Source organism: Galendromus occidentalis, unplaced genomic scaffold (genome assembly GCF_000255335.2).
Source record: "Galendromus occidentalis unplaced genomic scaffold, Mocc_1.1 scf7180000077484, whole genome shotgun sequence".
NCBI lineage: Eukaryota > Metazoa > Arthropoda > Arachnida > Mesostigmata > Phytoseiidae > Galendromus > Galendromus occidentalis.
The window spans coordinates 1,014,084-1,026,352 of NW_003805472.1; the positions used below are offsets into that span (position 1 = coordinate 1,014,084).

Here is a 12,269-nt window from a genome sequence, read left to right on the forward strand (position 1 = left end):
GAAGAAGCATGAGCATATATTCAAAGGCCGAAAGGTCATAAACTGGACTCGCTCGCTCTCATTTGCGGTTGCGGGGACTCCCGGAACGGAATATCCGCAGTTCAATCGAGCCAACCGTCGGATAAATTTCTCTATTCGAAGACTTGAACGATAAACCTGCATGCGCGAGTGACTTCGGGAAGGGCGCTGCCGGAGCGACGTTCTCGCATGCTCTCTGCTTTGGAGATCCTGGTCGGAGGTTTTCGATTCGATCAGCGTCGAACTCACCTCGGGTGGTAGCGCTTCGGACCCACGGGTCAGTGTCGGGAAGTACCAACCCCATCGAATCACGGGGCCAGCAGGTCGAAAGTTCCCCTGTCCCTTGGCTGATGTATATCCACCATAGGAACACTGAAGCTCCCTTCGGATCGACACCGGTGTTCAGGCTTATGCGAGTCGGAGCAACATCGTGGGGAGCAAGGGAAATAATACCTCATCACTCATCTTTCATCACCCAGGACATTCCTCACCTCCACCTCCTGGAAATTCGACTCTCGCTCATTGAAGAGTCTCGGACACGCATAGAGCGTCTCGGTTCGAGGGGCATCCTTTAAGAGGAACATGAAGATGCGAAGACGCGATTGCCTTGTTTTCTTGTCTCTCCGAGAACGATACTTCAGCAGAACGGTATGCTGCCCGGAGGACAAGGGGCTTGTCCGTTTTCACCGACGTGGTGCGGAGGATTATTAATGGTTTATTTAGCCAGGGCGACTTGATTCCTACGTCATGCCGTGCACTGCTTACACGCTCGAGTCGAGTGTCGGCATTTGCTGCGACCGTGGTTTCGGCGCTGTGATGCAGGGAAGATCTGCTCGCTCTTTGCACGGCGCGGCGGGGAGTCCGCGCATTTACAACTAAGGAGACTATCAATAGCTCAGACGGAGCTTACCGTGTATTGCGAATGACGCAGCTGAAGGAATGAATCAATGGATGAATATACGAGTCCGCGGTGATCTTGAGACACTTGTCTCTCAACAATCTCGTAAGGGGGGACGCTATGGACGAATTCCTGGCAGATAAGGACTCACACCCCTTAAAGTTCCCCATAAATGTTGGAGAAACCTTTCGAATCAGTGTCATAGCGACCCGAGAGGTACAAACGGTCCTTAGCACTGAATCTTCGCGTCAGACGCGGCATCAGAGGACCTCGGGCGTGAGTGGGTCAACGTGGATAGAGGAGCATCACTCGTGAGGTAAATCGAGGATCGCTGCGATGATCGGTTGAAAGCCGAAATCCTTAATTCCTAGAGGATAAGCGCCCGGGAGCAGATTCGGGTGATTCATACTGAGACGCAACTCTTCCTCGCAGTCTGTTCCGTAACGAGCCGATTGGGTTTCTCACCACCGGAGAGGATTCCGGGTGATCGGTCGAGAGAAAAGTGGCAGACTTGGCGTTTTCTCTCTTCGCCCCCGATTGGGCGCTCGTGCCAAGCGAACTCGAACGAGCGGCGTGAGAGCTGATCTCGCAGGAAGCGAGTATGATCGATCGAGGATCAGGAACAAGGACCTTACGGGAATCATGGTAGGCGACGGGGATGAAAAAAGGCGGAATGGCAATGGCATATAGATCGAGGCCTTCCGAGAAATCCAACCGAGCGAGACTCCCTCGCGGCTTTGCGGTGAGCCGCCCAAGACAGGGGTCAATTAATTCATCGAACGTATCGGTCCATCGGACGTTGCGGGATAGAAGAAGATTCATCCGATCCACTCATTCTACGATGATTCTCGAGAGGATTGAAGCGAGCCTCTGGTGTGCAATGAAGCAGACGACCTTCCGGCCAACAACCAGTCATCCATGCGACGGTCTATGACTTCGTTCCTCATGACGCACCGGTCTGGTGATCTATGGGTTTTGCCGAGCTCAGCGTTCTCCTCCTAAGTCTAACTGGGAGAGTGACGTCGCACCGGTCGGGAAAAGAGGCGTGGGAAGTACGAAACTACAGAAGGACCCCCACACAGGCACGATACGTCGACCGCGTAGGAAGTCGCGGATGCAGCTGAACTAGGAACTCTGAGCTTGGAAGAAGAACATCAATAGTTGAGCCCAGGAGCCGGACCGAGGAGGTGAACCTCAGAATGAGGACGAGGATCAGTGGACCCAGGATCCGAACTGAGGAGGTGAACCCCAGAATCAGATCGGGGATGGGCTTAGAACTGATTCAGCTTCTACTCAATTTGAACGTGGAAGCCTCCGGAGTTCCAACGCGGAAGAAGGAACCAGTCTGCCTGCTTGCCTTTCATCTCGCATCGAATGAGAGAAACAAAAAATTCAAAACTGCCGAGGAGCCTACTCGATCGTATCGAGCGTTCGGAAAGACCGAACGTAAAGTATTCACATTCGCTGCCTGACCAGGGTACTGATCTCGCGAAGTACCGGATATCACCGATGCACCAAAGAAGGAAACTGAATAAGAGCCCTCGAGCTCACAAGTTCCCTCCGTCAGAACTGGCCGGGGAGCATCCCGATCGCGGAGCAGCGCTGTTTCGTCGATAATCTGAGGCAGTGGATAGAAAACGCCCTATCCTTGGTGCCACTCACGAGAGAGCGGCTTAAGGTCGAGATCCGGGTGGGATTCGGAAGGTCATGCGTCGGCGCAATTTATTGGAGGTCGCCGCTAGTCACGCTTATGTTCTTGTTTTTTATTCAATATTCTTCGCTGGGCGAGGAGAGCTCTCTGTCAGCGGATGGTGACCCATATCTGAGAGAGGATGCGACGGGAAGAATCTTTGTCGTCGTCGGATAGAAGCGCTGGAGAAAAGAAATACGACGTTTGCAATTATCGCGTGACTACGGAACATGGCGACCGCGAACGATCGAGCCGTTCTGGAAGTTCTCTTCAACCCCCTCTTCGCTGAGATTCCACCCGAGGTGAATCGCGATATTTGATCGGAAACAAATTCTGGGGCTCAAAAGCTCAAAAAATCAGTCGTAGTTCTCCCTCTCCGGTAGGAACTTCAGTAAGGACGACCCGTGCCCGGAAGCGTTCGGGGAATGATCACGGAGCTTTCCATTTTAGACGGATGACCTCGATGATGACGTCAAGGATTGGACCCCATCCAATCTAGAGGTGAAAGCCGTAGCGTTGGCTGAAACAGGGAGGTATCGAGAGTCGTTGGAGATGTTAACCTCCCTGTTGGCACGGAACGATGTGAGCCATCTGGACCGCGCATCTCTGCTCAACGATTCGGCGCAAGTGAAGAGACTGCTCGGAGACACTACAGGTGGGTAATCGAACGTCTGTTCCGAGCGGCGGCCGCATCGTCCAACTTCAGTCGATTCGATTTCCTTCATTGAACGAACACTTCAGCTCGGATCCCTATATCGCTCCTGGCGCTCCTGACCATGAAAGTGGCAATAGACCCTTTTTTCAAGGACTTCCGCTTGGCTCCTAATTCATTTATTCTGAAGAGGCCTATGACCTCAGAGTGCAGGGTCCCCGATACAGGCAGCGTTCCGGCGTGGATCGAGCAGATGTATTCCCAACTAAAGTTTAACTCTTTGTCGGTGGCATGCCACGCCATTATAGAGTTGGAAAATCATAAGATCGATAAATCACATCTTTCCTTATCGTCTCTCTGATGCAGGTGCTCGCCAAGACATCGAATCTGTATTGGAGTTGCGCGTCAACAGACGAGCCCAAAGGCAGGCCCTTGTGCAGAAGGCCATCCTGGAAAGACTGGACGGCAGACCCGAAAACGGTCTTGCCCTCATGAGACAAGCCGCGGCTCTCGGATCTCGATTCGCCAGAACTCAATTGGCCGTCCACAAGGAAAATCCATATGCTGCTCTATGCAATCAAATGCTGAACAGAATGTTCGCAGAGCTCAGGGGCGAATGCCAGTAAGATTCACAATCCTTTTCGCAGCGCCTGGTGCCATTCTCGCAGGTAATCCGGAGTACGGGTCCGATGAGAGTTCTGAATGGGTCTTCTCCAGGAAAGGTGAACCCGGGATCGCCGGAAAAAATCACGATTTCACGATAATTCAAATAAAGCTCAGTACGAGAAAGTACCGCATTCTCTCTGATAGTGGGGCATGCCCCTCTATTTTTCGAGCTTCCGCATCATGCCCCTTTATTGGAGAGTGGCCGAATATTAGAGAGTGCCCCTCTATGTTTTCAACATCCCGAGAACGAATTACAGCCCATAGCCTGCCGTGTGGAGCGGGCCCATTCATTTCCCAACCAGTTCGTGGAGTTCTCAAGAAATCAGGAGCAAGCATCAGCTCATTCTCCAATCAGGAGCAGTTCTCAAGAAATCATTTTCTATCCGCCTAAAGAAGGTGCCCCTCTAATAGAGAGTGCCTGTATATTAGAGAGTGCCCTTCTATATTTCCATCTTCCGAAAAGGTGCCCGTCTAATGGAGAGTGCCCGAATAAAAGAGAGAGCTACACTATTAGAGAGAATACGGTAATTGAGATTCGAGATTGACTTGGTCTGAATTCGGAATTTTCCAGCCGTATGGCCCCCGAACGAGTCACATGAGACTCGTCCTTGTGATTCGTTCGATGAACGATTCGCGAAAACTGATTCCAGTCCATCAAAATTTTCCCCTGCGATAGAAATACAAACACACTGCCAAGAGTCCAAATCGGTCTTCTCCGCTACGGGAAATCCCCAAGGCTCTTCGCATGTTGTCACTTTGGCGCCTGGAGATGTGACTGGACTCGTCTTCGATCCGCTCGATTGGAGAACCCTTTTATTCTTTGAGTTCCTACTTCCTTTGATGTGTCTGCTCGGGCGTAATGAGGCATGGAAAAAGTGCTCGGAAACCTGTTGTAGCCGTGTTGACTCACGGGAGAGAGCCAGACAACGCGAAATCACAGCAGCGGATTCAGATCGGTGGGCTCCAGTTGTCTCGCGTCAGCTCTGCGACCGACAGAGTGCAAGAATCATGCCCTCAGCAGCCCCGCGGATTGAAGAAACTGGAAACTAGCGAGAAACTCCGCGATACTCCACTTCGACGTTTTTTCGCTCTCTACCGGGCCACCGAGTCGCGATCGGCTCATGATTGGGACGTATTCCGTGTCATATTCCGGACGATTGTGAGAAATACCGTTCTCTCAGCCCATCTTGCGTCACTCGGCATGCGAGCGCCTGTTCGCTACTGATTCCAATGTTGGTTCCGGGAAAGTTCGATTCAGCGCCGCTCACTCAGCCCGACTCTGAGGAACTCCCCGGCATATCGGGGAGCTCGGGTTGAATTGCAAGTCTTCGATGACGGATTATGCGACTCCTGCGGAGCTTCAAGCGGAATCAGAGGCGAATCCGGCGCTGGATCTCTCTAGCACTGGTTCTTACCGCTTCTCGATCAGTCCAACGAATGGATTACATGGGCTGGGAGAAGGAAGAACTCGGCAAGGACACAGTCGACGATTTCCGCCGCTCCCTCTTCGTCTTCGAAATTCCATCGATATCCAAGAAGGATGGACTCAGAGAATCACTGACAACACACACGGCTTGAAGATTCGACAAGAGAACCCGGAATGGGATTCTGCGCGTCGGATTTATTGATGATCACGATGGGCAAGTCATATCGTGTACTCGGATGTAAGAAATTGATTCACGTATGTTTGTATGCATGATAGATACTCTGATGAAACTCTTTGGCATCGAGTACGGCCTTGGAACAGATCATCTATTGTAACAATACTGAAGCCACGATTCCTACGTTTGTTTGAACCCCGCAGGTTCCGGCACCAGGTTCGCTCCAGGTCATTCAAGATCCGAAGTGTTTTAACAACAAGAGTCAAGTCAGGTCCTTCGGAGTTCGAGGATATTAGGGGACACCCTACGGCCCTCGAGTTTCACGGCTGGTTTCAACCCGAATCCTAGGGAAAATTTGTAGTTGAAAATTCCCGCATCGAAACTTCCATATGAACCTCTAAGGCTCGCATGAACAAGAGCTCTCCACTGAAGAAAATTTCCTCATGATGAGTCTTTCGTCGGAGCCTGGGTTTTCCCCCTGCTCAACGAGAAGCGATCTCTTCAATGCTTCCAGGATAGAATCGATGAGGGAAGATCTGGTTTTATTATGCGACTCCCCAAGAGAGGAGATGCCTTCGGCAAAGTCGAAACACGTCGAATGAATCTGATGATGCATCGTACGACGGCCGGCATCAAACCTTCTGACCTCGATGCTTTTTTTCTGTTCTTTTCGGGCCAAACAAATCATGAAACTCCGAGTTCTGACCCTCTCCTCCTGAGACTTCCGCTCCGTGATTCTCTACATATAACACAACAATAAAAATCGTCACATTACAACATCGGTATATAGTAATTATTGATTTTCGATCTCATTGGGCTTGTTTGTGTGGGGAGCAGGGGAACAGCATCCCCGCGTTGGGCAAGCCGTCCGTCAGAGGAAATCAGCTTTAGCAAACAGAAGCGTCCCTTCGGGGGAATGACTGAGGTCACATTGTACGCCCCGCAGCAGGATCTGAAGTGTGCTCCGAGGGAGCTCCTCGGAAGGCAGTTCGCAGCATCGGGGCAGCCGTTGGCAGTAGAATGCAAACACTTCGAATTCAGCACACAGACAAGCTTCGACCCCAGTCAGACCGCCAACCCCCACAAACATCCGAATGCTCATTGACAATAATATGGGCAATAACGTTGACAACGATGACCAGAGCAGTGATCGTATTACCACTGAGAAAGCGGCCCTTTGAAACTGCCGGTAACAACGATAGCTCCAACATTGGGGGATGACGATGAAAAGCTAGATGATTTTCAACGCGGAGAAATACGACTCGGGATTGATGAAGACCGGAAAGTCAACGAAGGCTTCCCCATCACCGATATCGTTTTGCATATGTTTCAAACATCTCGGAGTCTCGTTGGGGACAAATGTCTTATTCATTCCGTTCGTATCTCCGTCAGATCCTTTCAGTACGTCGTTGAGAGGTGCTCCGACTTCTTTCGCTATATAAGTACCATCCGTATATTATACCACATCGGGTGTGGGGATGGGTTTCAACAATATCCATACTCGATATCAATGATAGAATAATATAGTATGTATGTGTATATCCGCGTGATTCAACATTTAGATTTTCCATCGGATATTCTCTCATCCAGTATCAATATTCTAATCCCTCCACCACAGAATCGATCCGTAGACATATCGATGATAAACTTTGGCTAGTGCTCTCCGCTTCCGGAGAATCAATAACGGATGATTCTCGATCATAAACATCACCGATCCGCATAGTTCCATCATATTCGCAAGTATCGCCTCATCTTTGGGAGGTTCGTTCTCTATGGAAGGCCTCGGAGAGAACCCGTAGCAAATATATAATTTCCCAACGACACTATGAAGTGTCTCCTGTATAGGTGCTCGAGTCGGCTAACATCGTATAATTTCCTTTCCGACGGAACCAATTAGTTAGGCTTGATCTGTACTCTATCGAGCTTAATTGAGGAACCGTTTCTCAATTGCATCACAAACGCGCCTCGAACAGTACTATCCGGCTTCGGAAGTTTCGAACAATCAGCGCGGGAACTTTAGCGTACATATGTATAAAGTACATGACAGTATGTATTGCAGACTTCCATTCTGGAATCACATCATTTTCGTTGACTCCTGTCTAAATCACTGCCGCAATTAAAATAGCAGACGTGCTTCGACACATGTAATTGCGGACGATTCTCGCTTTCCCAAATTCATTAGACCTACATAACACACACATGAGATCGCTGAAACTGACAGCTGTGTCCGCCATCGCGATCCAGCTGCCTGAAACTTGATTTACACCTCCGGAAGCCTCTAAGTCAAGAGACCAGAGGTGTGTAGATTTCTTTCCATCGGTTGGGACATTCTCTTCAGGACACGAGCGAACCCAAAAGACTATCCGCCGCTCCCGGGGCTTCTCCCGCGGATGAATCCCATTCAAACCATGAGCTCGACGAAGATCAAGTGATACGCAAAAGAACCCCGGATGGGCGCCCTCGAAGCATTGTTATCGAGCTTAGAGGATGAAATTGAGGCCATTCTGACGTGATTTGCCGATGGGAGCCCCTCTCGTTTGAACTCGTCTCTTGAATTTCATCGGTCGAATCCGAACCGAGGGCAAGCTCACCTTAGATGACTTCTGCGACCATAATCACGGCAGGATAATTCTCACGCATCGTCGAGATGTCTTCTACCTCCTAATATCACGCTGTCTTGGGAGTGGTTGGTTGAGCTTCTTCTTGGTAAACTTGACGCCATGTAATTTTTCGCCCAAGACTTCGGAAGGTTTGCTCGAGACGATCAGACGAGATTATAATTTGTATTATGTGAAAAAATCAATGGCGACAGACTGGGGGAAGATGTGAGCTTCATCTTAATCATGGAAGATCAGGGCAGAGGGTTCGAATTCAACTTTTTGCCGAAATATAAAGAATGAAGTCAGGATGCTGATTCATTACGCAGGCGTGGTAGGGAGACCAATCACAGAACGTGCGGCCCTGCATTTCAGATTTCATGTTTCCCACTCATTTCAGAGTCTCTATTTGAGCTTTGCCATATCCCGCTTGGAGAAGCCGGCATCAAATTATGACCGCAAGCTCCTGCCAGTCGACTCAGAGAGATCAGGCGGGCCTCACTATTACATGTGTGCTCGAGACGTCTCCCTTCATCCGAGCAGCAGTTCCTGTTCCACGTTGATGATCGACGAAATCGACGCAGTTTGATTGCGCGGCAGATCCCCAATTGTATAATCTATTGAAAAAGGCAGTTTCGAGTGGTGGCCGTCCTCCCTCATGCGGGTAGATGGTGCATTCGTTTGGATCTCACTGGACTCGAATTAGCTTGCTCTCGGCGATGTTTGTGCGAGTATGCTTGAATCGTATTGTCGGTTCAACGGGCCAGGAGCCCGAGGCTCAAGTCACGTCCAGGTTCACGGCGAGGATGAGCATCACGCGACCGGCTCCGTCAAGCTCGACACAGAGTCCACACCTCGATTCCTTCTCGGGTCTCGAGGAGCAACTCCGTAGGTACGTCCGAACCTCCAACATTTCTGGGCAGCAAGATCACTGCTCAACGTCCACAAAACTCCTTCGCACCCATGTCCCTCCTGTCTAGGGAATTATTTCCCGCAATCGCCGTACAGACAGCCACGAATAACACCCTAGCGGCAGTGATCACGAAAATCTTTCCTTAATTCGTCCTCGTAAAGTATTCTCCGAGAGGATGTCGCTCCTCCTTTGTTCGTTCATCACTAGAACGTTGGACAGTCGTCGCCTGTCGGACCCAACGGCTTCGCGAAGAAGTACCCAGGGTGGTCTACAAGACAAATATACCGTCCCTTGTAGACCAAGCCTACTTCGGTGACGAGATTGCCGCCGCGTATCGTTGCTTTTATGGTCCAGTTGTGAATATCGGAGGTTTCCTTCTCACGTTCGAGCTTATCTACATCAACAACTCTTGAACTTAACAGATCGAGTATGGCTCCGATATCCTTGACGGTGAGATGATCCATGTCTCGAGAACCTCCAGCCAAGTCATCTACCAGCAACAGGTATCTATTCAAAATCTCGTCGTCGTCCTGACTTTCGCTTTCGTTGTTGTTCCGCTGGTTTTCTGGAACCTGTAGTCCTGACGTCGATGACGATACTCCCGGCCCTTCGGTAGATGCCGCCGTTGTTGCTGCTCCCCCGCCCCCGGCCGCCGTCGTCGTCGTACTACTTACAGCCGCGCCCGCACTAGTTGAGGAGGTCGCTGCTGCTGCTGCGGCGGCGATATCTGCGGTCGACTGTCGGGCTTGAGGGATACTCGCTCTGGCTGTCGCTTCGAAATGAACGTTTTTCGCTGACGGGGGAATGGGCATGCCTCCTCCGCCGTGACCGAAAACACCTGGCGGACCCAGAGCCATCTCCGGTAAGTCTATGATGGGCGAGTTGAGTGTCGCTTTGTGCTGTTGCTGATGAAGAGCCGAGCAGTGGAAGTCACACTCCTGTTCATGGCTGCCGTGTCGGTCCTGGTGAGAAGAATGCCGTTTGCGTCTCTCGGTCCTCTCGCGGTCCTTCTCACTGGTCTCACGATGTCGGAAAAAATCCGACGGCGGCCGATGCGCCGACCGTTTTGCATGTGCTAGACGAGTCAATAGTTCCATGTGGCGCTCTCGGTCGAACTGACTCCAGGCTGAAGTGGATTGTGGCGCCGTCGCACTCGGTGGGATCGGGGATTTACTTCTTGAATAAGTGGCAGTGCTATGCTTAGCGCCCGTCGCTGTCGGCAGCGTAGTCGGAGGAACGCCGGATGTCATCGTCGTCGTTGCCGATTTCGAGGGGGGAGCCTGAGGCATCACGACGTCGGGGTGAACCTCGAGTTTGAACTCCGGCGCACGGGGTCTCCGATCTTGGGGCTCCCACGAAAGAACCACTGTCACACGACCTTTGTGCTCCATGATTTTCCATGTCGGCGCTGTGTTGAAAAGTTCTAAAGATCGCATAGCCTCGCAAACGATCTGGGGAATAGCGTTGATGACTGCTCAGACGAAATTTCAATGTTTGACGATCCCGATGATGACGACCGATCGAACGGGCAGATCGGAGCGGACAGGAAATGAAGAGATATCACGCGTCAGAATTGAGGATATGACGTTCTCGGTTAGATCGATCCCCCAGAACTCTCCCATCGGAGAGGGAGTTACCCGAAATATCGAGCGCTTGAATTTCGGAAACAAAAGACGAAGAAACTGGAATGACGAATTTCTCAATGACGTGACCTGGAAGAGGTCGGGAAGGAAGTCCCGGAAGTTCCCAGAGAGTTCTCGGAGCGCGACGGAAAATTCCTCTTCTGCTCCCATCTCTCAGCTGTCAAGTTTTACTCACCAACTCTAATGGCGTCAACCGATGCAGGTACCCAATTTTCGTGCGGTAAGAGAACGACCAAGGAGGAGTCTGTGATCATGGCAGCGCGCAGGAGATCATTGGTGACCTCGGCTCCATCTGATTCGAGAACTACGCGGAGTTTCGAGCGATTCGCCTACAAAGAACAAAAAGAGCGAAATCTCGTCAGGTCGATGGCTCTCGATACGCGGAAGGATGAGGCATCCTTCATCCTCTGGTTGTTTTCAATTTTAATTCCAGTCCAGTTCAGCTCGAGAATGGAGCCGTTCCCGCTAAACGGTGGAACTGAGCAGATCGATCAGGTGGTGTCGGTGTCAACCTAAATTAATTCCTCATCGGGTGCGTATGTAAATGTCACCGAAGAGGAAAAAATATGCCTACGCACACTAGTGTCGCTGATGGTTTTCCACAGAACATTCGCTCAGCCGCAAGCGTGCAGAATGAGATTGATGGAGTTCCGACAAACAAGCTCACTGTTGTTTCGTCTTCCGCTCTCAGCTTTTTTGTGATTCAACACTTTGGCTGAGTTCGCTCCCGCATTACCATTGTTCGCGTATGTCAACAGCACATTGTCAGTCTACGGGAGCCATTCTTCTCGCGGTTCGGAGCTCTAATAGATATTGTATGTTCGCGATAGTCGAACGTATCGGGAATGTCACGAATGGATGACCTTCAGAAGCGACGAGACATCATATTCCGGGGAAATCCGTTCGAGTAGGCGATGGATGAAGACCGATTCCAAAAATCAATAGACGGATCCTCTCCCTCCCATTTCCAGGAATAGAGGGGGCGCGCTCGGGAACTCTGTGCCGGTGGAAGCTGCGTACATCGGCAGATCGATCGTAGCTGACTGCGTGAGTGAAGCTCTCGAGAACCGCTCGTGTCTTACCTGATACATATTGCCGAATTGAGAACAGACGTCGTCTCGGAGCTCATCGACTGTTGAGGCGGACACCGAGATAATTTGGGTTCTATCGGCATTCCAAACCTTGAGTCCTCGAAGGCCATCCCTCTGCAAAGGAGAAAATCCGTCGGATTAGACATAGATTCGAACATATTCAGACCCCATCGCATCCATCCAAGGATTCGACTCTGGATCAGCTTCTACGGCTGAGTGAGTGCTCCATGTACCTGCATGTGAACTACCCGGCTTCGGACTTTCATCATCTATAATTATCACGCGCCTTTCCCGCCGCGACAAATGTTTCATATTCTTCCACCCTGAGGGAGGAGCTCAAGGATTGCCCCCAAGACGAAAGTCTTCCGAGGCAGGGAAGAGCGTTGGACGAATACCTATCGACGAAAAGTTTGTCACGAGAATATTCAATAAAGATGCACTCTGGTAGAGATCTATCGCTGAACGGAAGCTATCAACCTCCGAAACACGCATGAGTTGAA

General features: G+C 50.8%; 2 protein-coding genes across 2 annotated transcripts; one reads left to right on the forward strand and one right to left on the reverse strand.

Annotated features, from left to right (window-relative positions):
• Positions 1–2,786: 2,786 nt before the first annotated feature.
• LOC100900991 (tetratricopeptide repeat protein 36) lies at positions 2,787–4,047 on the forward strand. The gene is made up of 3 exons (XM_003745501.1): positions 2,787–2,908; positions 3,057–3,261; positions 3,625–4,047. Exons 1-3 carry the CDS (start codon positions 2,837–2,839, stop codon positions 3,882–3,884), a joined length of 537 nt encoding a protein of 178 aa, XP_003745549.1. The 5' UTR covers positions 2,787–2,836; the 3' UTR covers positions 3,885–4,047.
• A 5,191-nt stretch (positions 4,048–9,238) lies between these two features.
• Positions 9,239–12,008, reverse strand: Drep2 (DNA fragmentation factor-related protein 2). Its single transcript, XM_018640385.1, has 4 exons — positions 12,003–12,008; positions 11,761–11,883; positions 10,854–11,007; positions 9,239–10,506 (listed from the first exon to the last, which is right to left on the reverse strand). Exons 1-4 carry the CDS (start codon positions 12,006–12,008, stop codon positions 9,239–9,241), a joined length of 1,551 nt encoding a protein of 516 aa, XP_018495901.1.
• Between the last annotated feature and the right edge of the window lie 261 nt (positions 12,009–12,269).

Excerpts from the sequence above, each read along its gene's own strand:
- LOC100900991 (XM_003745501.1), top strand. The coding sequence starts at position 2,837 with ATGGCGACCGCGAACGATCGAGCCGTTCTGGAAGTTCTCTTCAACCCC. Across the intron at positions 2,909-3,056 it reads TCGCTGAGATTCCACCCGAG|ACGGATGACCTCGATGATGA; the intron begins GTGAATCGCGAT and ends TTTCCATTTTAG. Across the intron at positions 3,262-3,624 it reads ACTGCTCGGAGACACTACAG|GTGCTCGCCAAGACATCGAA; the intron begins GTGGGTAATCGA and ends TCTCTGATGCAG.
- Drep2 (XM_018640385.1), bottom strand. Across the intron at positions 11,008-11,760 it reads AATTCGGCAATATGTATCAG|GCGAATCGCTCGAAACTCCG; the intron begins GTAAGACACGAG and ends TGTTCTTTGTAG. Across the intron at positions 10,507-10,853 it reads GGTTGACGCCATTAGAGTTG|TCATCAACGCTATTCCCCAG; the intron begins GTGAGTAAAACT and ends TCGTCTGAGCAG.